The 23071-nt window shown below is 57.2% G+C and overlaps 1 protein-coding gene across 2 annotated transcripts in view; it reads left to right on the top strand.

Moving 5' to 3' along the window:
* TMPRSS13 (transmembrane serine protease 13) overlaps positions 1–22774 on the top strand; it is a 28572-nt gene extending 5798 nt beyond the window's left edge. Inside the window, exons 2-14 of one of the 2 annotated variants that reach the window (XM_032595012.1) lie at positions 4288–4498; positions 5521–5625; positions 8030–8068; positions 8164–8286; positions 9190–9319; positions 11571–11663; positions 12703–12746; positions 14038–14200; positions 15040–15212; positions 18142–18240; positions 20118–20260; positions 20401–20553; positions 21253–22774. In XM_032595012.1, coding sequence (XP_032450903.1) covers positions 4288–4498; positions 5521–5625; positions 8030–8068; positions 8164–8286; positions 9190–9319; positions 11571–11663; positions 12703–12746; positions 14038–14200; positions 15040–15212; positions 18142–18240; positions 20118–20260; positions 20401–20553; positions 21253–21279 — 1503 coding nt within the window. In that variant the 3' untranslated portion in view covers positions 21280–22774. The remainder of the gene's footprint in view (positions 1–4287; positions 4499–5520; positions 5626–8029; positions 8069–8163; positions 8287–9189; positions 9320–11570; positions 11664–12702; positions 12747–14037; positions 14201–15039; positions 15213–18141; positions 18241–20117; positions 20261–20400; positions 20554–21252) is intronic. The other variant, XM_032595013.1, reaches the window with a different exon arrangement.
* The last annotated feature ends 297 nt before the right edge of the window (positions 22775–23071 follow it).

Raw genomic sequence — 23071 nt, 5'->3', positions numbered from 1 at the left:
CAGCTCTTTCTTGGATATTGCCCTGTCAATCCCCAGCCCTGGGCAGACTTTGTGCTGGGTTGAGGCTCAGAGTCGGCGGCTTTAGAGTCTGGCCGGGGACTACTCACCCCCTTGGGTACCGAGCCCAAGATTAGTCCCATTTTACATGCCCCAGCTCTCTCTGGACTCCGAGAAGAGGGACCCATGGGAGTCTCCTGCCTAGACCCTCGCTTGCCTGCTCAGGGGCTCTTCTGGCTGCTTCCTGTGCGCCAAGGCCGTGGGTGGGCACGCTGGGACCTAGCGGGCAGGTGGAACATTGGGGAGAAGGTTGAGCAAGGCTCGGGAGGTCCCCCCGTTGCCTTTCTGGCTGCCCCAGGCTTCCCGCTGTGCCTGCCCACCCCAGCCGCCAGCTACCCCTCTGGTCTCATTCCCTCCCCCTAGCCTTCCCATCATCCCCCTCTGGGCCTCCACCTGCTGTTCCTGCCCTGGTGATGTGGTACCGGGACCAGGGCCCCGGGGTCCTGTTCAGGTGGGGACAACCTGAACTCTTGAATGAGAATCAGAGGCTTATGATAAGTCCCTGCAAGCCTACCAATCAGTTCAGCGGCTTTGGGCATGCCCTCTAGTCCCCTGCACCCAGTTTCCTCACGTATTAACTGGGGATCGTGGTTCCTGCCCGGTTTGCTAGCAAGGCCCTGTGAGAATCACATGAAATAATGAGTGTGGAAGCTTTTTGCACACCGTAAGCCTCAAGGAAGGGAAGGAAGTCCCTGGGGACACTCGTGATACTCTGGGTCCAGACTCTACCTGCTCTTAGTAGGTCTGGCCGGGACCCCAGCCCTGTCACTTACCTGAGATGTGAGTTTGGGCATCTTCTTAACCTCTCTGGACCGCGGTTTCAAGATCTGTTAAATGGGGCTCACACTATCAGCTGTAAAGAGCTTTGATGAGGTTGAGATGGGATCCAGTTAAGTTCCTAACAGGCTGCCACATTTGTTGTGGTGTGCCACACATTTATAGACCAGGTTCTTTCATGTGTATCCTGCGGTGATCTGGGGGAAGGAGGCGAGATCGGTCCCATCTTACCCGTGTGGAGATAGACTGAAGTATTCACTTACTTGCCCAAGGCAGCCCGTTCGGGAATGGATGCAGTCATATTTGAGCACACATTTTTCTATTTCAAGTCCGTTGTCTTCAACAAACAGACACCCACTGTCACAGCTGATGGTCCCCAAGTCCTTACTTTCCATATGGCGTCTATAACAAACAACGCTGTGAAGCAGGGTCATTGGCTCACCTTACAAATACGGAATCTGAGGTACAAAGAGGTTAAGTCACTGGCCCGGAGTCATTTGCTGGCGTGGGGAGTGCTTGATGACTGGCAGACTGTCTCTCCTGTCCCCTGGCTCCCCCAGGTCCTGGCAAGTGCAGCACCCACCCGTGATTCCTGCCAGAAAGAAGGTCCACAAGACTGAGATCCCTGTGGAACCACCAGCCCCACCTCCAGGCTCCCCATGGTGCTCCCAGCCCCGCAAGGGCCCAGCTCCCAGTTCTCAGGCCATGTCACAAATGCAGAATGAGTGCCCTGTATACAGGTGCAGGGAGAAGACTGTGCCGGGGCTCTTGCTACTGACTCGAGAAGGCAGGGGAGGTCAGACATATGCAGGCTTGGGGCAGAATCCCGACTGTGTGATTCTGGCCAGTCTGAGCTCTGGGCGTTGGTTTCCTTATCTGTCAAATGGGCTTCTAAAAACACCAAACTCTCGGGGGACGATGGAGTGAGGACCTCACGAGCTCACAGACAAGGAAGCTTTTTGTAGATTGTAAAGTGCTTTACATTGTGACCTAATTATTTTATTGTCTCACGTAATGGAAATTGGCCCCCAAGGGTAGGGAAGGCTTATTGTGTGAGCACAGCAGGGAAGGAAGCCTGGCAGGCCAGATGAGCTGCCCAGTGCCAGGGTCCCGGGCAGGTGCTAAGGCTTAGGTCACCACTGGTGGGAGGCACGGGGCTCTAAACAGTCTGGGTCTTAGGAGGGCCTTCGTCTGGCCTTTCTGGGTCTTAGGAGGGCCTTCGTCTGGCCTTTATCTCCCTAAGATGAGCTCCCGCCACCTTTCGGCCCTTTGGTCGTGCCTCGTGGCTGTTGACGTTCATCCAGGTGGGTGCTGTGTGGGCCAAGGCGAAGGCAGAGAGAAATGGTCATTTCCTGCCCAGCCCCCATGTGCCAGATGCAGGCAAGACATTTTCTATTTTATCTCACTGAATCCTCAGCATCATTAGTCCTATCCTACAGACTAAGAGAAAGAAAGGTTCAGTGGCTTGCCCGAAGTCACGCTGCTGGCTGTAGTATCGAGACCCGGGTCTGCCTGCCTCCGAAGCCATCGGCTGTCAGCTGACGCATGCTGTGTTTTCAACACATCCTCAGCGCCTCTCCTTGCCCCCTCCCCCACCCCAAGTCCTGTTCCCCTTGGAGTGTCTAGGGGCTCACCTGTCTTCATTTTATGGAAGTCTAGCGTCTGAATCCGAGCTCTGGTTCAGCGGTGTCGGCTGCAGCCCATCTTCGGGTCCCGGAACACATACAAGTGTGTCCCTGCTCAGCTGGCGGGGCCACCTGGGTCCACGTGTATTTACCCACATCCATTAATTAACCCCAGTAACTCCCTGGGATAATGGCTCCTGGTCCCTGCCCGAGGGAAGCCCGAGTGTGGTCAGGGACTGGAGATTCCTTCTTGAATTCATCTCGCAGCCTCGAGAACAATGAGGAAGTGACCAAACCAATTACCTCTGACTCTTAGAAAAGGGAGTTTTAAAAAAGGAAAACAAGAAGCCCACACGGGGTAGAGATGATGGTGTTGCCTTGGGCCGATGTGCTAAGGAGGAGGACTTTTTCTTAACTGGTTTGCTTACTAATGACAAATGTTAAGCATGGTGGCAGGTGAGGGTTGCAAACAGGTCCCAGCGGTCCCAAGCCTGTCCCCTCCACACAGCCCTGCCGACTGTGCCCCCCGCCCCCCGCCCCCTTCCACTCCTTCTCCTGGGCTGCCTTCCTGAGCAGACCAGTCAGTGCTCAGCAGAACTTGGGACGAGGGGCAGGTGCGGTCCCTGCGCCAGGTCAATTCCCAGCTCCCCCTGCTGCCCCTGGGGACTTCCGGAGGGGGCTTAAGAGGCAGAGACGGTACAAGGGGCCTGAGGGAGGTGACAGGGACCGGGGGCCCTGCAGGACTGCCCACCCGCTCCCTCTTAGATTTAGAGCACCCCAGAGGCTCCGCTTTCCAGGAAGGAACAGGCCCCACATTCACGGATGGCCTCCTAAGACCAGCTGCTGCACTGTCACCCTCGTCCCTCCTCAGAGAGGCAGGAGAGCCTCGTGGTCGGGTTGGCCACCGAGCCTGACTCTCTGGACTCCCCCTCTGGCCCTGCCACTCGCCAGCTATGACGGCATGATCACATTGCTTAGTGTCTCTGCTTCTGTTTCCCTTGTGCAAAATGGGGGTGACGGGGCTGTTGTGAGGGTGAAGTGAGTGAATACATCTAAAGCTCTGAGAGCACGGGAAGTCCTCTGTCCCTGTCCGTTAGAGCAGACGACTCCAGCGGCAGCTGCGTAGAGTTGAGGATCTTGTGCAAGAGGGATGGACTCCTACCCCAGCCCGTACCTTCTTCTGGCTTTGCCTCTCCCGTTTCCCTGACGCGCTGGTGAATCGGTACATGTGCGCCCACGCGAGTGCGTGTGGGTGCAGGTGCATAAGTGAAAGAGAATTCTGGGGTCACTGAGAATGGTGGGCTACAAGGCAGGCCAGGGTTTTTCCTCGAGTGAGTGCTTTCCACACTCTTCAATGACAGCTCGTAGTAAGAACGTGGTTTTCTCAATCTGGGGCCCACAAAAGACAGGGGCAGGGTGTGGGGTGAGAGAAGTGAAGAGGGGCCGAAAGAGTGATTACTTCCCCCACCGGGGACCACACCTCCCTGAGCGACTCTCAGAGCGAGGGTCCCTATACCCAGGTAGCCAAAGCAAGGGCCCCCAAGCCCCAAGCGGATGGCCCACGGCCCTCTGCCCGCTCCGTAGATTCCCGTGATGGGAGAGGGGTGTAGGGAGCTGGGGAGAGTAGGCTTTTTGAACTTGCACTCCATCCTGAGACACTCTTCTTCTCAGATGCTTCCCTGCCAGGGGGCGGTGGGGGGGGGCGGGGAGTTGCTCAACCCCTGGCCACTTGCCCTGGGGCATTTATCTGCTGGCTTAGCAGGGCTGACAGCTGGGGAGTAGCTTCTCAGGGGAGTAGCCTGAGGGATGCCCTTCATTCTGTTTTCAGAATGCTTCCCCCGCACGGACGTCTCCAGCCCGGGCATCCCCAGCCCGGGCATCCCCTTCCAGGTCAGCATCCGGCAGGTCATCGTCCGCCAGGTCAGCCTCCACGGCCTCCTCTCCGACGAGAGTGTACCTTGTTAGAGCAACACCAGTGGGGGCCGTGCCCATCCGGGCATCTCCTGCCAGGTCGGCCCCAGCCACCAGGGAGAGCCCAGGTAAGGGGGACGCTGCGGGGAAGGCAAGAGCACAGGGAAGGAGTCGATGGGTGGGGAGGAGGGGGGAACAGTCAGGCGTGGGCAGGGGGGGCCCGGGGAGGTAGGGGCCGAAAGGAGCCATCCCGTGCAAGCCCGAGACCGTGGAAAATTGTGGCCAGCGGGGTAGGGGAGAAGAAACCAGGTCCAACGAAGCAGCTGTAACTTTGGGGGCCGGGCAGCCTGGGTCAGAGGACAGATTTGGAGAGCTGGGGTTAGAGAGCCCGGTTAGAGACTGGGGTTCTTTCCTCAGGCTGCCCCGTGGGTCTGCCAGGAGGCCAGGGTCTGCCCTAGAGCAGGGTCCTGATCACGGGTCCATCTGTGGTAGAGGAGGAAAGGGAGAGATTCTGACCAGGTAGGCGCTCTCACACCCCAACTCTCCAAACTGGCTTCTGTGGTTCAGATGCTGGATGGAAGTCACAGCGGCCAGATGGGCCTTGGGGCTGGCTCTGCCCCTAACAGAACAGTGTTCCTGCCCATCCTTACGCTGCCCTCCTGCTATCCTAGACTTCGGCCTGTCCCCACCACCACAATACAGACTGGCCCAGAGAATTATCCATATTTGGGGTCCCTTTCACAGTCTTGCCCTCCTCAAGGGCTGGTGAGGGACCCTCGGGTCGTGGCCTCTAGAATCGGACACGCTTCATTTGAATCCCTGCTCTGCCATTCACTAGCCAAGTAACCTTGAGCAAGTTCTTTACCTTTTTGTGAACCCCAGTTCCCCCGCCTCTAAAATGAGCCTGATAACGCGCAGCTCACACGGGTGCCTTGAGAATTACATGAGAGAACGCTTGCGAATGCCTGGCTGGCCCGTAGTAGGTGCTCAGTGAAAGGGAGCTGCAGGTACCGGGTGAGGTGGTGTCACATTCTGGAGTGCAGGGGTCCTAACGGGGCCCTCCCAGGCCAGCCTGCTTCCTTCTCCCTCCTCCGCTCCACCGGACCCCTCTCAACAGCCTTACCCTCCCCTGCTCCTGCCCTGTCCCTAGGTGTCAGCTTGCCCAAGTTCACCTGGCAGGAGGGCCAGAAGCGGCTGCCACTCATCGGATGTATCCTCCTCCTCATCGCCCTCGTGGTGTCGCTCATCATCCTCTGTGAGTTTCACGGAGGGAGGAGGGGAGGGCTCTGGCCATGGCAGGCTGGAGAGGGGTCCCCGGATGGGGGTGCGGCGCGGGGAGTCCTGAGTGGGGAACGTACACTCGCTGGCTACCGTGCCCCCCGGAGACACTCCTGCAAATGGCCTTGGACCACAGGGCCTGCAGGCCCCTTTGAGGACACGGGGTGAGGGGGAACCGGGCTCGGGCTTCGTCTGTGCTACTTGCTGGGCATCTTGCCCGGGAGAGTGAACCACTCTGAGCTCAGCTTCTGCATCTTCGGATGGGATTAAATTCATTCAGTTCGTTTGACTTACTCTGTGCCCTGTCCGTGCTCATAAAGACTTCACTGGGTTATGAGGAATAAATGAGATGAGGACATGAAATCTAAATGTGCTCATTTTTTTAAAAACTAAAAAAAAAAAACAAAAAAAACCAAAAAACCCAAAAAACAGAGTAGAGAAAGTCAGGCATTTTCAGACAATGAGATAAAGTGCTCAGGGGCTTAGGCTTCCTTAACCTCCCCACCCCCCAAAATACCCCACACATGTACTTTAGAAAAGATACCCAGGACAGGGTCTGGGGCTCTCTGCTGGGGAGTCCACCGTGGGCCCAGCACAGCGTGGGACCTTAGGAGGGAGCACACATCAGGCCACACTGTCCTCAGGGCGATCACAGTCTTCTGAGGGACATAGCTGGAAAATTAAGGTCACATGTGACCGTCAGGAACAGGTGACAGCTGCGTGGGCTGGGACGGTAGAGGCCAGCTCACGAAGGGTCAGGTGACGGCCTGGAAGACGGGAGGGCACGTTGCCAGGGGATCTGAGCAGGATAAGCAGCTGCAGGAAACACAGGGGGCAGGTGGGCAAGGTCGGCGTGGGGAGAGGGAAGGGACCCACTTAGCCAGAGAGGGAAAAATACTATTTGGGGCCGTGGGGGCCGTCTGGGGATGGCTGGGCCCCACTGTAGAGAGCTTGAAATGCCAGGCCGGGGGTTAGGCTTCTGTTAAAGAGGCAGCACATGTGGTGAGGAGCCGGCTGGACCACTGCACGGAAACACGGGCTGGCAAGGCTGCTCTAGGAAGGAGATGACGCAGGGGGAGCTAGTGTGTTGGTTAAGGGCATGCCCCGCCCCCCCGCCCACCATAACATCCGGGCTCTGCCACTTACCAGCTGTGCGACCACAGCAAATGGATTAACTTCAAGCCTCAGTGTCCCCACATGCCTGACGAGGCGGCGGCGTCACCGTCACGACTCACATAAAGGTCTCAGCCCGGTGCCTGCCACATGGTGCCCATGTGAACCTCCAGCCAGGACTTGCTGCCCCTCCCACACAGGGCAGTGCTCCGGGGAACCCCCCGGCCATCCTCTGAGAGGGGAATGACCCCTGAAGGGATGAGATGGCATCCAAGGGCACCCCCCCCTGGATAGGCTTATAGTCATGGTGTGGTTTCACAACGTTTCTTGAAGTCCCCTGACTGTCAAGGTGGCCCCTCCATTCAGAGGGGGACTGACCCGGGTTCCCGGGAGCCTCAGTGCCCAGGGCGTGGGAGGGGGAAAACCAGGGCACAGAGAGGAAGGGCAAGTCCAAAACATTAGGTGGCATTGGTGCCGGGGTCTGGAAGGAGCAGACACACAAGGGTGACCTTCACCTTGGGTAACTGAGCGCGTGGTAGGGTCAGTGGGGGAAGCAGGGGGTCAGGCTGAGGAGGAGATTGAAGACGAGGGGCAGGGTGAGGAGTTAGAACTCGGGTTTCTTGGGCACTCGAGGGAAGCTGTCTCCAGGCAGGAGGGATGGGACTCCCAGTTTGAGACGAGGTTGGTGTTTGAGACAGAGGGAGTCACGAGGCTGACTTTCACACATGGTTTGTGAAGCTTGTGCGTTTGGGAATCAGCCACCTAGAATTTTTCTTTGAATGGAAAGACATTTAAAGGCATAAAGGCAAGTAATGGGGCAAGAACTGAGCAAAGGAGACATCCCTTGTTTAGGGGAGAAAGAGAAGGAAGAAAATCCAGGAGTTTCTGGGACTAAGGAATGGCCTTGGAGAAGACAGGATGGCTAGTGCTTGCGTGTGGGGACTGTAGAGACAGAAATGTCTCTGCCATGACCCACAGAGCAGAGATGAAGGGATGCCAGAGGGGCTCTGAGAGGGGGGCTCTGGGATGCTGGAGGAGGGCTTTCTCTGGTCACCGCTCTGGCCCATGTAGGGCACGGGAGCTTCCAAAGCAGTACCCGCCTCCACACCTCCCTCTCCCTCTCTGTCTCTCTCTTTGTCCCTCCCTCTTTCTTTCTCTCTCTCTCTCTCTCTCTGGGTGGCTGCTTGAGTCTGCCTGGTGCTACCCTGCTTGCAGGAGCTTTCCAGAGCATTCTGGAGCATTCCTGAGCAGCCTTTCTCTCCATACAGATGGGGGAAGAGAGCCCCAGAGTCCAAGAGGGATTGCAGGTCGGTGTCTCAGAACCCCCAGGGCCTCGGGCTGCTTAGCGTCTGGTCTCCCGGGGGCTGGCAGTGACCCGGCTGTCTGCTTCGCTGTTTTCCAGTCTACTTCTGGCGGGGCCACACGGGAATCAAGTACAAGGAGCCAGTGGAGAGCTGCCCCATACATGCCGTGCGCTGTGATGGGGTCGTGGACTGTAAGCTGAGAAGTGATGAGCTGGGCTGTGGTAAGGACGCTGGGCACGGGTGCGTGTGTGAGAGGGTGTGAGTGCACACTGCAAACCGCCCATCAGCTTGAATAGGGGGCAGTGGACAGAGAGCCGGAGGACCTGGGCTCTGGTCACAGTAGCCTTGGGTCTGAAACCTGGCTTGGGGTGCTGTGTGACTTGGGCAAGTCACTTACCTTCTCTGGGCTTCAGTTTCTTAATTTGTGAAATGGACGAGATTAGTAGTTCTCAGGATCTGTCTACTCCCGAGTAGCAGACAAAATGAAGCTGCTCTGGCCGGAGGCAGGTGTGGGGTCCACATGCCCCTGCTCTTTGCCCAGCAGGTGACGCCTGACTTGGCACCCCCTGTGGTTTCGTAAAGTCAGTCTGTCAACAGCTGGCCTAGATGAGCACAAAGGTCTCTTTGAGCCCTGATCCTCAGTGCTTTTTCGGTGCGTTGTCTATGTATAGCCCCGATGCAGGTGTCTGTGGGTGCATATTGCCTGTGTGTTTATGCCTATCATTGCCCATAAGCACGTCTCTCTGCGACTGAACACGCAGTCGGATCACAGACCCTATTCCCCCTTGTCACTCTCTCGTCCGGGCATGTCACTGCCCTCTTGGGGTGCTGCCTCCTGGCGTTGCTCACCCCGTTTTCCCAGCAGAGGTCCCCTGGGTCCTGTGGCATGGAGGGCTGTCTGCCCTGCCCCAGCTCCTGCCTTGGCTCTGCCTCTACTGAGTGTCTGGGGCTTCTGAGCCCTGGCCAGTGATCATTACCTCCCAGATCTGGCTCCCGGACGTTCCCCAGGCCCCAGCGAGGAGCCTTAGGACAGGAGCATCTCAGAGCCTCACTCAGGACATTCCTCAAGACTTTGGAGCTTCCTGGGTGCTGAAAGCCCGCTCTGCCCTTTTCTTGCCTGGCAGTGAGGTTTGATTGGAACAAGTCTCTGCTTAAAGTCTACTCTGGATCCTCCCATCAGTGGCTTCCCATCTGCAGTGACAGCTGGAACGACTCCTACTCAGAGAAGACGTGCCAGCAGCTGGGTTTCATGAGGTAAACCTCTCCCCAGGGTCCCAGCTTCGGGGATGCCTCGGGCTCTTTGCAGGGGCCTCTCAGGCTCATTGTGGGCACCTTGAAAGGGCACCTGGGTGGCTCAGTCCGCCAAGCGTCCTGTTCTTGATTTTGGCTCGGGTCCTGATCTCACGGTTTGTGAGTTCGAGCCCCGTGTGGGGCCCTGTGCTGACAGCGCGGGGCCTGCTTGGGGTTCTGTCCCTTGCTCTGCCCCTCCCCCACTAGCTTGTACCTGCTCTCTCTCTAAATAGATAAGTAAATAAACATTAAAAAAAGAAGATAAAAAAGATCCTCGAGGACCAGGGATGAGAGCACTAGCTCAGGACACTCTTGAGTTAGGCAGAGACAGTGGCCTCGGGAGCCCAAGCCTGGGGGTAAGTTGTTCCCACGAGGCCAAAGTAATTATTTGTAGATCTGCAGGAGGAGGTCACTCCCGCCCGGTTCTCTGCATCGAAGTGGCCTTGTGTCCAGTGATCGCATTTAATGGTCGCGGTGGCCCTGTGAGGGGGATGGGCTTTGGGGCCTGTCTTGTCTTCTCCTCACGGCTGGGAATTAGGGGCTGGGGCTCTGAGCTACAGCAGTTGTGGCTTGAGCTGGAACTCATCAAAGGGGGAAGGCGGGGCACCTGGGTGGCTCAGTCGGTTAAGCGTCCGACTTCAGCTCAGGTCACGATCTTGCGGTCCGTGAGTTCGAGCCCCGCGTCAGGCTCTGGGCTGATGGCTCGGAGCCTGGAGCCTGCTTCCGATTCTGTGTCTCCCTCTCTCTCTGCCCCTCCCCCGTTCATGCTCTGTCTCTCTCTGTCCCCAAAATAAATAAACATTAAAAAAAAAAATTAAAAAAAAAGGGGGGGAAGGAGACGGGCAGGTGTGGCCAGGTAAAGTCTTAGAATCTTTGGCTCTCAAGATTTCCAACCAAAGCTGATGTTAGTGGGTGGGGTGGGGAGTAGGGTTAGGACAGCCTTCCTGCTTGAAGGGGTTCCCCATCCTCCCCTTATTTGCAGGCCACAGAGCCAACTCCGTCCTCCCTGCTGGTCTGCGCTTTGGGGGGTTCACCAAGGTGTGTGAGGTCGTGGGGAGAAGGGTTTAGGATGTCGCTGAGGACTCTGTAGAAGAAGCACCTTGAGAAGCGGGGCTCGGAGGCTGGGACTTAGAACCTGTTCTCTGCCCTCACTTCAGCCTCAGAGTTCTGATCGTCAGAGAGGGAACCAAGGGATCCGGCTGGAAGATGGTACACATCTTTCATCATGGAGTTGTGAGGCCTTATGCAAATCCGAGCCTCCCTGGGGCTTCAGTAGATACTGGCGTTTATTCAAAGAATGTAATTGAGATTTAATATGTGCCAGAGACCGTGTGGCCCCCAGACAAGATCCCTGCCCTTAGAGAATCTCCGGTATGGTGTGGGCAAGAGAGGCTCGAACGAATAACCGTGATGCAATGTGATGTGTAATGATAAGGGCAAAGGAGAGGGTGCACCTGGCAGAGAGCAGGGAACGGAGGAGCCCCCAGGGAGAGGAATGGCACGCACAAAGGCCCACTCTCGTACAAGGGGTATCGTGTTCTAGAAGTGCGCAGAAGTGCCACACCGATAGTGTTCCATGCATTCCCCGCATCCGAATCGCCTGGGGTGCTTGTTAAAATGCACCCCAAAATCAGAATCTCTGGATCAGATCTCTTTAGAACCTGCTTCATAAATGCCCCGAGCTGATTCCTATAGACACTGTGGTCTGAGATCTGGTAAGCGACTACAAGGTTCTCAGACTTTAATGTACAAACCCATAACGTGGGGATCTTTAAAATGCAGAGTCTGACTCAGCAGGTCCGGGGTATGGCTGCTGCTGGCCCGTGGATCACAGTTTGGCTAGAGAAGGGCCGGGTCAGTGTTTCTCGAACTTGCACGTGCACCAAAATCACCCAGAGAGCCTGTTAAAAACACGGGGCCAGAGTTCCTGGTTCAGTAGGTCTAGGGTTCGGAGGACCCAGGAATTTGCATTTCTAACAAGTTCCCAGGCAGTGCTGATGCTGCTGTCTGGGATGGGACCACACTTTGAAAACCACTGGGCTGGCGCTCAGGGCTAGTGGGGTCAGTGGTGGACTACGTGGGACGGGTCTGAGCGTATTGGGCCTTAGCCGCCTCTGGCCTCTCCCAGCAGGACTCTAACACATGCCCGGGGACCGGGAAGGGTGCGGTCTGTCTCAAGGGGGGCTCATTCTTCTTTCCGTCCCCTCCCTTACAGTGCTTACCGGACAACCGAGGTGGCCCACGGGGATCTCACCAGCAGCCTCTCAATCTCCAAATACAACTCTACCCTCCAGGAAAGCCTCTACAGGTGCGGTGGGGCAGGCCAGGCTGCCCGCCTGTGCGCAGGGAAACGGCGGAGCGCTTTGAGTCGGGGATCCCCGCTCCTTTGGCCTTTCTGGGACCCAGCCTCCGGGAACCCATCGCGAATGTCAGGAGCATCCCAGAAACAGTCCTCATTTGCCACCTGTCTCCCGACTTGAAAGTTCTGATTGAAGCTCGGTGCCGAGAGCACCTCAAGGTCAGGGGTGGCACAGAGTTTATCAGGTTGCCGGAGACCACGAGTGAACCCTGGGGCCACCAGGCAGCCAGGTGTTTGAGCTGGAAGCTGTTGCAGGGAGGGGGCTTGGGGTGGGCGGGGGGGGCGGGGGGGGGGGAGAAACGTCCCTGGGGTGAGCAGGTGCAGGGTAGGGAGCAGGAGCAGGAGTGCCAGGTGCCTGTGGTCAGGGACAGGGAGGCCCCACTGCCAAGCCCCGGCCCCCTCCTGGGCCTTGCCCTCTGTCATCTTTGCACTGTGGCACCGCCCTTGCCGCGACGCCACTCCCCACTCAAGGGGAGGCTCCAGCAGCTAGCAGTGTTTACCCCGGGGAGGGGAAAGAAGAAACAAGACTTCCAGAGCAAAAGGGATGGGGAGGGCAGGGGAGGGGGGGGGGAGGAAGGGAAGTAGATCAGCTGTACCCTGGATGCCCGCTTTGTGTAGGTGTTTGGCGTGCTGCGGGGCCGGCAGAGCATTGAGGAACTGTCAGAGGAGGGTCAGGCCACCTGTTCAGCTGTGGAAAGAGGCTGGGACAATGAAGTCATGAGTTCAGAGGACACGGATCTGTGCAAATGTGTGCCATCTACCATAAGAAAACGGCGGGTGGGGGTGGGGACAAGAGTGGGGAAGGTTTGCACTGAGCCATCCCCATTCCTGGAGAAAGCACTAGAACGATCTGTCTCTCTGGGAGGGACATCAGAGTCTCTATCTGATGCAAAGGAGACGGGATGGGAACTTAGAGTCAACCAGGGAAGGCTTCCTGGAGGAGGTGTTTAATGTGCCCTTTTCACATCTTCTGCGTCTCTTCCTGCAGGTCTGAATGCCCTTCCCAGCAGTATGTCTCTCTCCAGTGTTCCCGTAAGAAGATGCTCTTCCTCCTGGACTGTGGCCTGTGTGGGGTGGGAGTCAGGGAGCAGAGGGGTGGGACCTCTCTGGGGGCGATGGTCAGCCCTGGGCGTCCAAGCCAGGAAGATGGTCTTAACTAGCAGGACTGCTTCAGGGCTGGGGGCCCCGTAAGGCACTGGGACAGTCTCAGGGTAGCATTTGCCCTTCTCCGGACTCTGCCCAGCTCAGCAACCTTGTTCATACAAGGGAAGCCATTCAAATCTCATGGATTCTGGGTGGTGGGAAGGACTGGGAGAGCCAGTCTGGACCAGCTTAAAGCTCCCATATCAGTAGACGCGGAACTAGATCTGGGGCCAACATTTACTGAGTACCTTCTGTGCCATAAGGCACCGGGCTCTTGATAAACACGATTGCGTGGGATTCTCACCGGGCAGATGCCATTACTGTCCGCTCACTGATGAGAGGCCGAAATGTTTGCCTTGCTTAATGCAGACCGCTGGTAGGTGGGGAGTCAGTATCCAACCTCGGGTCTGACCCCAAACCCCAAGCCATGAATCAGCCCACAAGTGCTGTGTTCTCTGTAACGACCAGGTAGGGATGCTCCCCTGGGCAGGCAGGCACGGGGACTACAGACGGAGTGCCCACCCCCTCCGATCGCTGCTGGTCCTTCACTCTGTCCCCTTTCGAAGAAAAAAGGACACGTGTCTGAACACACTTGGGGACTGCCCTCCTTGCCCACAATTTTGGGGGCACGATTCACTCCTCCTGGAAATGTTCCCTTGGGATCCATACAGGGTCCCCGGTAGCCCTGAATGACCCACTGGGGAGCCATGTGGGCACAGACCCACCCGCACATCAGGGAAAGTTCATTTCTCCTTTGTCTGCAAATGATGGAGGTCCCTGTCACCATGCCCATCAATCCAGGGTCATGTCAGACTTGGGCTGCTTCCCCGACCTCCTGGTAGCAGCCTTGGGGTTCACCGTCACCACCTCGATGCTTGGCACGGTGCCCAAAGCTTCAGGCACGTAGTAAGCCTTTGCCAAGGAGAGAAGGAATGAGTGGCAGGAAAGAGGAACCTGCCTAGGATGCAACTTCGTGCTGGGTGATCCCAGAAGTCTGACCTACTGCTCTGCTTTGGCAGGAAGCAGCCGAGCCACATCAGACGGAGTGAGCAAAGCAGTGTCCGTGGGCGGGTGGGTGCCCTCAGGATGAGGCTGCCCGAGCCTGCCCTGGATCCAGGGAGCACGGTGGCGGCTCTGAGGACAGCAGAGGTCACGGTTTGTCTCTTCTGCCTCTCCCCAGACTGTGGACTGAGGGCCATGACCGGGCGGATCGTGGGAGGGGCGCTGGCCCCAGAGAGCAAGTGGCCTTGGCAAGTGAGTCTGCAGTATGGCACCACGCACATCTGCGGGGGCACGCTGATCGACGCCCAGTGGGTGCTCACCGCCGCTCACTGCTTCTTTGTGTAAGTACCCGAGCGGGGGGGGGGGGGGTGACGCCGTGCCTCCCGGGTTGGGGATCACCAGGAGGGCCCAATGGCAGACTCACTTGTCGGTCCGCAGAGGAGGGCTTGGGCTGTGACCCCGGCCCCCGAGGGCAGGCGCCACTGGTGCGGCCGGGGCCGTGGTTTGCGGTTGCGATTTGGTCCCGGGGAGTGTGAGTTGGGGCTTCTGGTTCCGAGCTCGGCCCAGAATGAGAAAAGAACCGTGATGACCCCGAAGGGAGGGTGAGGCAGGCCTACGCAAGGGCTTGGGAACCTGCCGCTGAAGAGGCCTCTGCTTTCTGCAGCAGGAACTTACAGGAGGGGAGCCCGAGGAATCGGGAACGCGGATCTGGGAAGTGAGGGATGGGGATCGTAGGGAGGGTGGAACAGTCAGCTTCTGACCGTCACCAGCCAGGCTTGTCCCTTTGAGCCGGTGAGCAGGAAAGGGCCTTGGGGGGGGGGGGCGGGCACTGGCTTCCCCAGTCGCGAGTGAGTCTCTAGCAGATCCATTTGTGCCGAGGTGTGGCCTGTCCACCTTGTAGGAAACTTGGCGGCACGACGAGGAGGCGGTGGGGGTAGATGCTCACAGGTTGTGCCCGTGCCCTCTCTATATTCCTGGGAGGTGCAGAGTGGCCGGTTCACGAGGGGCTTGTGGAGGCAGGGGATTGTTTTGGAGCCCTGGGCTGGGATAGACGGCTCCCCTTAGAGGTCATTTCGTCCATCCTCCTGCCTGTAAGCTGCAGCCACGGCCGCGGCTCCATGGGTGTAGCAGGTGCTGCCACTGGGCTCCACCAGACCACGGTCTCTTGTGGCTCCTGCAGGACCCGGGAGAAGATCCTGGAGGGCTGGAAGGTCTACGCGGGTACCAGCAACCTGCTCCAGCTGTCTGCGGCGGCCTCCATCTCCCAGATCATCATCAATGGCAACTACACGGACGAGGAGGACGACTATGACATTGCCCTCATGCGGCTCTCCAAGCCCCTGACCCTGTCTGGTGAGTGGATCGACACCGGTCACACCCACCCCGGCTCCTCCAGGCGACCCTCAGGGCCCAGCCTTGTGGCCTCCGTGCACCCCTCTTGGGGTTCCCGAGCCTCAGCACGGTGGCGGTCAAAGGCTCTTAGGGGTCATTTATTGCAACACCTCTACTTTACCATCGAGGAAACGGAGGCCCAGAGGCTAGAAATAAGGTTGTCCCAAATGACACATCTCGCATCGCAAGCTGGTGACAGAGACAAGGCTTGGATACTGGTCTCAATTCAAGTACATAGATCGAATTGTTTCATGCGTCTTTATTGAGCCCTTACTAGGGGCTGGGCACCGTGGTAGGCGTTTTACATCTGCGGTAACGCTAAACTCTTCACAGCCAGTCCTGTAGAGCAGGTACTCTTGCTAGCTTCGGTTTACCTTTGAGGAGATGGAACTTTCCAGAGAGAAGATTACCCAAGGCAATGAAGTAGTAAGTGGCCGCTCCGGGACTGGATCCAGGAGGGTCCCCCTCCCTAGCAATGCCGTTTGCCCTGGGCTCTCCGCTGGCCGATTGCTATGACGGCCGTGGAGAACACGTTCCAAAAGTGGATTGCCACGGGGTTGACTAGAGGAAGGACGTGCTCGGAGTTGTCAGGAGATCAAAGGAGGCTTCATTCATTAATTCACTCTCTCCTGTGCAAACTCACCAAGTACTTACTGTGTGTCTGCTGCTAGGTAACAGGCTGCACAGTTGCAATTCAATTCTATTCAAATCGAACAACGGGTGACCCACCCAGACAGTCCCCAGAGGCCGATGACGTGATGATGAGGACGGCTGGGGGAGCCACGGTGGCACAGATGGGGCTTCCTTGAAGGGTAGCTGAGTGCATCAGGCTCTCCAGAAGCCTCCGAGGGCTCTCTGGTTAGTCCTGCCTTTCTGGTGCTCTGAGCCCGTGAGCTGGTCTTTCTTGGCACATTAATTACAGAGGTGGTATCGGTCATGACTCAGACACTGGGTCATCAGAGTGGGGTGAGGAGGAGGAAACCACAGCAGAGCTCAGTTGGGTGGGGCCGGTCCAGAGCCACACCACCCAGCCACCCAGCCACCCAGCGGGCAAGCCCTCCCTGCCCTCTTCCTGTCCTCCAGCCTTGTTTGTGGAGCCTGGGACTGCGAGGTGAGGGGGCATTCCTCTGCCCCCGCCCTGCCCTGCCCCTCACGCCCACCCAAAAGGGGGGCAGTCAGGTCTACAGGACCAGGATAGGCCTTCCCGACCTTGCCGGACCCAGACTCCATTTGGCTAAGCTTCCAGATCTCCAACCACCCCAACCCCCCTCTAATGTTATTTGGAATTCCAAATCAAATTAAGTAATTTGTAAAACCAAACGAAAGGTATTACGATATCGCACGTGCTTTTCAGACTGTGGCAGGCCCCTCTCCAGACTCCGATAGGCCCCTGGGCAGGAAGCACTCGCGTAGTCTGAGAAGCACAGCTTAGATTTATGTAGTCCTCTGGTCAGACCATGTGCCCTGAGTTTGGGTTTAGAAATCAGGCAGATTTTCTTCAACTCCTTCGGCAGGCCTAGCACCTTGAAGTCACGGTACTATCGGTGAAAACTTACGAAAACTCACTGATACATGTAATCCCCCCGTAAAAACGAGCGGGATGTATAACAGTGTGACATGTTTTTAAGACCCTACATCTTAAAAAATGAGCATATTTTAAGAAATTAGGTTTTGCTTTTTTTGGCTAATTATTGATGCCATTCCCTCATTTATTATTTTTTTTATTAAATTTTTTTTAATGTTTATTTATTTTTGAGAGAGAGAGAGGGACAGAGCGTGAGCGGGGGAGGAGCAGAGAGAGAGGGGGACACAGAATCCAAAGTTGAGTCTGTCCGCACTGAGCTGTCAGCACTGAGCCTGACACAGGGCTCGAACTCACCAACCGCCAGATCATGACCTGAGCCAAAGTCGGACGCTTAACCGACTGAGCCACCCAGGCGCTCCCCCCGCCTTTTTTTTTTTTAACCCTCATTTATTTTTTGTTTGTTTACTCTCCAGCAGACGAACGTGTTAGACACCAAAACTTAAAGCCCACTTTATGGAAGAATCTAGCATTGATTCTCACTCCCGCCCTCCCTTCCTCTGTGTCTGTCCTTCCTTTCTTCCTTGCTCTGTTTGTTGAGCACGTTGCACGTGTCGGGCACTGTTCCAGATGCAGGAGGCTTCAGTGAGCGTAGCAAACAATTGAGGACACTGCAAACATTCTATCACCTGAGAATTTCCTCTTGCAACTTGGGGTTTGGTGGTCCGTGCCCTGGTCTATCTAAGGACGCCAGTCCTCGGAGAGAGCTTGTGAAGTGATCTCCAACAACACCTTCTAGATGTTTCTGAGCATGGGAGCAAGTGAGCAGTGGTTTTGTGGTCTGTGCCTCTAGGGCTGTGCTCTTCCCGCCTGGAGAGGTTGTCTGACCTGGAGGGAGTGCCTCAGGCCCTGGCCACCCAGTGGGTGCTCTCCCCAGACCAGGCTGGACACATCACTGAGATGCCATGGTGAGAATGCCTGGAACTTAGCCTGGGGCTGCTCTTTGCTCTGATGGACGGGCACGGAGGAGGCTCAGCCAGGAAAGCCGCTCTAAGAAGGGAGAGACGTGTGGCCGCCCAGGATCGGCTTGGCACAGGGGAGCTTCCAAGGCCTATGCTTCTGTCCACAGGGCACCCACTGAAATCAGAATGCTTGAGGGACTCTGGTAGTACCCTTTACAGGCTGGAGGGTCAAGATGAAGTGACTGAGTTTCTTGCCTGGTCAGTTCAAGGGCCCAGAAGATTCAGAACCAGTCTGGGGGCAAGGAGGAGGGTCCTAGGACACTGGGACTCCCGTCCCTTTGAGCTACCCTCCCAACCAAAATCTCCGGCCTTGTCCCCGCACTGATGTCTTGAGGTCTCCTTGCAGCTCATGTCCACCCTGCCTGCCTCCCTATGCATGGACAGACCTTCGGCCTCAATGAGACCTGCTGGATCACAGGCTTTGGCAAGACCAAGGAGACAGATGGTGAGGGGCCAGAGATGCTGGGGGGTGTGTGTGTGCGTGTGTGTGTGTGTGTGTGTGTGTGCATCTGTATGGAGTGGGTGGAGGTGATGTGTTGGGGTATATAGAGGAGGGCCTATCTAGATGAGGGTTTGGGCATTATGGATTCATGGGCCTGGGTGTGGATGTCTGCGCGTTCACCTCACTCCCACACATAGCGGACTGTCTGGTAGCCCGTAACAGAAACTTTTAATCTCGCGAAGTCCACCCTCGACCCAATCTCCCCATCTTGCACATGAGGAAACCGAAGACCTCCGGGGCTAAGTCACTTGCCCACGGTCACCCCGGTACCTTCCAACAGACAGAACTGAGTCTAGAACACGGTTCTCCTGCCTCTTTTTCAAAGTGAAAAAAAGAAAAAAAAAGGTTGTCTTGGCACGGGCAGCGTTAGTCAACCAAAAGGAGAAGTCCCAAATGTACGAGTGAAAAAAAATCCCAGCTGTTGACACAGGCTTAACTAATCTCAGCTACTTTTGCATACGGCTACGGAAGTTCAGAAAGCTATCCTGTACGTAGACACAAGACGTGTTTGTACACGGGTCCGTACATGAGGGCCTGGACATTTATTGCCTCCGAACTCTTAGGTGCCACCTCCCGGTGAGGAGGCACCAGCGTTTCATTCACGTACCTTACGAGAAGAGAAAGACTATTTCCAGGACTGACAGTGCTGTGCAGCCTGTGTTCAGACCACGTAGGCTTCATGGCTCAGATCCTTCCATCGCTGCAGACCACACCAGGTGCCTGCGTCCCCCTAAACAGCTTTGCGCAGAGCGTTCCAAAGTAAAAGCCTGTAAACCAACCCAAGGTGGGGGTGTATATCCCCACGTGTATGTCAAAGCGGTTGGTGCGACAGTGCCCTCCAGCCAAGCCCACCTGGAAACCCTCCGTAGTTGCGAACACCTTGGGTTCCCTGCTTATTGCACTGAGGGGGGACGTGTACCATGGAGAACCGTGAAAGTCTTACTAACAGAGGGCTAGACAGGACTTATCATAGGACCTGGGTGGTTTGGGGATGCAGGTTCAGAGAAGCGGAGCATTTGTCCAGACTGGATGCTTTCAGGAAGCAGGAGTAATTCCACGATTGGGTATCTCAATAGTCTCCTCTAGGAGTTAAGAATAAACTGAGTCAAAAGCTCTGATGGGTGAATAAGCGGTAGCCACTCCTACTGGCTGGGAGAGGGGATATTTGGTATTTTTGTGGTTTGCGCAGTAACCTCCCTTAGTTTCGTTTATGCTCAAACAAGAGTAAGGTGGCTTCCCCGCCATCACGGACGGAGTGGCCTCGTCCGATGTCGGCTCCGAAAGATCGGTTACGTTTGGCCCGAGAGCCCCTGGCTGGCCTCACTGTGAGACTCTGGCTAGCTGCCGGGGGCAGGGCCGCTGTTCCCTTGCTCAGTGTGACGGAGCGGTGACCGGCCCGGGAGCAGCCCGGTCCTGATCTCGGCCCCAGAACTGACCAGCCGTGTGACCGTGGGCACGTCGCAACTTCGGCCACGAGTTTCTCCAACTGTAAACGGATTCATTGCGCCCCTTCCGGGCACCTAGTTCCTGAAAACCAAATGAAATGGTGGATCTGATGGTGCTTTGAGTACAGAAAGGCGCTGTGCAGCGTGCAGGCAGCCTCGTGGGCTGTGAGTTTGAACGTGTACGTACGTGTATGTCTCTGTTACGTGTGTGGGAGTGTGTGTGCGTCCGTACGTGCTGGGGGGCCAGCCGTGGGAATGGTGCCCTCCGCTTCCAGGAAGCTGGGAGTCCGGGTCGTGGGGTGAGCGGCTAGAAGGCCGGGAGGCTGCCGGAAGTCTCACTCCTTCCCATCTTCTCTTTCCTCGACTCCACTGAAGAGAAGACATCCCCCTTCCTCCGGGAGGTGCAGGTCAACCTCATTGACTTTAAGAAATGCAATGACTTCCTGGTCTATGACAGTTACCTTACCCCAAGGATGATGTGTGCTGGGGACCTTCGGGGAGGCAGAGACTCCTGCCAGGTGAGGCTGCCTGGGAGAAGGCTGGGGTGTTGGGTTTGGAGTGAGAATCTGGTGCCCACCGTTGCTTGCTCAAGGACCACCTCCCCTCCCCGGCTGATAATGTGTGCTCCCTCCTCCCCGCCCCCCCCACCCCCCCGTAGGGAGACAGCGGGGGGCCCCTGGTCTGTGAGCAGAACAGTCGCTGGTACCTGGCAGGAGTCACTAGCTGGGGCACAGGCTGTGGCCAGAGGAACAAGCCCGGTGTGTATACCAAAGTGACAGAAGTCCTCCCCTGGATCTACAGCGAGATGGAGGTGAGAGCCTGCAGGGGGTGCTGCGCGGGGCAGGCTGGGAGCTCCCAAAGGTGGGGTGCCTGCAAGAGGGCCCGGGCTTTCCCCAGGGGCTCGGCAGAGTTCCCCTCACCCCCTTGTGCTTGGGGTGTTCAGAAGACTGGGGCGGGACAGCAGTCGAATGGTAGGCCGACCCCAGCTGCCCGTGTTTCTGTCCCTCAGATTCTTCCCTCTGAAGGGTTGAAAAGGGGTGGGCCCAGGCTGGGTGCCGGCCCCGGGAGCACCGTCCTCCCCCCCCCCACCCCCCCGGGATGGCCAGGGTGTGAGTTCACACAGCCCGCTGGAGGGGCGTGTGCAGGCGGCCTCCCTCCTTGGCAGGAAGTTAGTCTCGTGGAGATGGGGCAGGAGGGAGATTTACCTCCCCCTCTGCTGCCCCCGCTCAGCCCCTACCTTCCCTGAGCCTCCTGTCTCGGCTGTAAAGCAGGAGCTCCGTGCTCCCCTCTCCTTCCTCTGCCAGATCGAGGGCAGAACAGAGAGCTTGGGTGGCCGCTCTGGAAATCCAGTCCGGTCGGTCTCTCTGCTTCCATGGTTCCTCGTTGCTGCTTGTCTCCGAGGAACAGTGCCCAGTGACAGCTGGACTGGATTTTAGGCTCTGGACCCCCACCTTCGGCCTCTGTATTCCTGGCCCACCCTCACTCTCTTCTCCCTTGTTCTCTTCCTCAGAGTGAGGTGCGCTTCCGGAAATCCTAAGCAGCTGTCCTGTCCCACCTCACAGCCCTGGCTGCATAAAGACTCTGGCCAAAGCGACTGGGCCATTTGCAGTGTCATCTGGGCCAAAGGTTCCGAGGCACCTGCGTCACTCCCACCTCCGCTGTCTACTGCCTCTGTGAATGTGCACGTGTGTGTGTGTGTGTGTGTGTGCGCGTGCGTGCGTGCGTGTATGTGTGTAGTTGCTCTCCCAAGGGTTTTCCAGAAACCAGGAGAACTGTCAGCCCTTTCCAAACCCCAGGCTGGAAAGCACCTGGAGATAACAGTTTGGGCGCTGTGGACCTTCCTGTAAGGGTGTCCGTCACGGATGGAGGAGGTTGAGCCCAGACAGCGCCCAGAGGAAGGGCCTAGAAGATCACATCAGAAATTCCTGCTCCTCGGACCCTGGCTCGGAGACTAGCCCAGACTGAGAAGCCACCAGCATCGCCGCCGTCCTGGGATGGATTGCGTGTGTCGTCGGAGTACCGGGGCCGTCCCCGGCGGGAAGGTGCCCCCCCCCCCTCGGCATTACAAGCATCCTGCCCTTTCTCAGGCCTCCTGCGGGTGCCCTGGGTGTGGAGGGCTGACTGAGCGGTGGCTGCCCAGGCTGACAGCTGGCCGTGTGTGGTCACAGGCTACTGGGGCAGATTTTTATTGTATGTTTATATTCAAGAAATGGAACTGGATGTATTTTTAAAGATTCTCCAAAACTTCCAGGAGCCTGAAGAGCTAACATCCATCACCCCAAACACTCCAAGAGACTCTTGGGGGCTGTACCATTCCAGAGTCTTGCTGAGTGTTCCTGACATCCAGGGACCCGAGGAAGGAGCCCCTTCGGGGCGCTTAGGGAAGAGCGTCCTCGCGTGGGCTAGCGGGCAGGTCATCACAGAGAGCCACGACTGTCGCTGCGTCCAAGGGCTACACCCAGGGCGTGAAGACATGGCTGCTGCTGCTTCTCCGTGGGCGTCGGAGCCCGGGGACAGTCCGGGTGGACAGACACCCCTCATACCCAGCGCTGTCCCGGACCTGCCAGTTTCTCTCAGCCCCTCCGCCTTTCAGTTTCTCAGCTGCTTCAGAAACAGCACGGACACGAACGCTGCCGTGGAGGAGGGTGGACACTGTCCCCAGGCCCTCCAGATAGCCGTCGTGAAGGATCTGAGTTGCTGTGCTCCTGTAAGTTGTCCGTGTGCCTGGCCTCCGTGTCAGCTGGAGGTCTGGGCCTCCCTCAGCCTTTCCTGGCCCGTCCAGTTCTCCTCACTTTCCTGGGTCTCGCCTGGTGATACTAGGACTCCCAGAGGCAGGGTCCAAGCAGGGCAGCCCAGCCCAGCTCAGGCAGGTGGCTGCCCGGGGGCTAGACCGCCCAGGAAGAGCAAGGCTGGGCAGAGCCCGAGGGGGCTGGTTGCATGGTATCGAGGCCGGGGGTCCGGGAGGGCAACGTTCATGTCCACAGCATCCCCAGCAATAGTTTTCAGCAATAAAAGTTGTGTGACCCGAAAAATGTCTTATTGGATGTTCTAGGGATCCCTTACGTAGAAAATTGAGGTTCCCCCACCAGTGCCCAGACAGCCTCAGTTTGGGTTCTTAGTTTGGGTTCCTCTGCTGTGGATTCTGCATATATATTTAGCCAGCCGGCCACCTCCCCACCATATCAGCACCTCCTCTGTCCTGGGTACCCACGCCAGGCCCCCGGAGTACAAAGATGATGACAGTGTCCTCAGGAACTCTTGGGTGTGACCCGGTGGAAGGTGGATGAGTGTGGACGCCATGCTTGGAAGCTCCCAGTTGCACCTAGAGA

Source organism: Lynx canadensis, chromosome D1, assembly GCF_007474595.2.
Source record: "Lynx canadensis isolate LIC74 chromosome D1, mLynCan4.pri.v2, whole genome shotgun sequence".
Lineage (NCBI taxonomy): Eukaryota > Metazoa > Chordata > Mammalia > Carnivora > Felidae > Lynx > Lynx canadensis.
The sequence above is the reverse complement of the archived record's forward strand: the minus strand, read 5'-3'. Positions and strand labels throughout refer to the sequence as shown.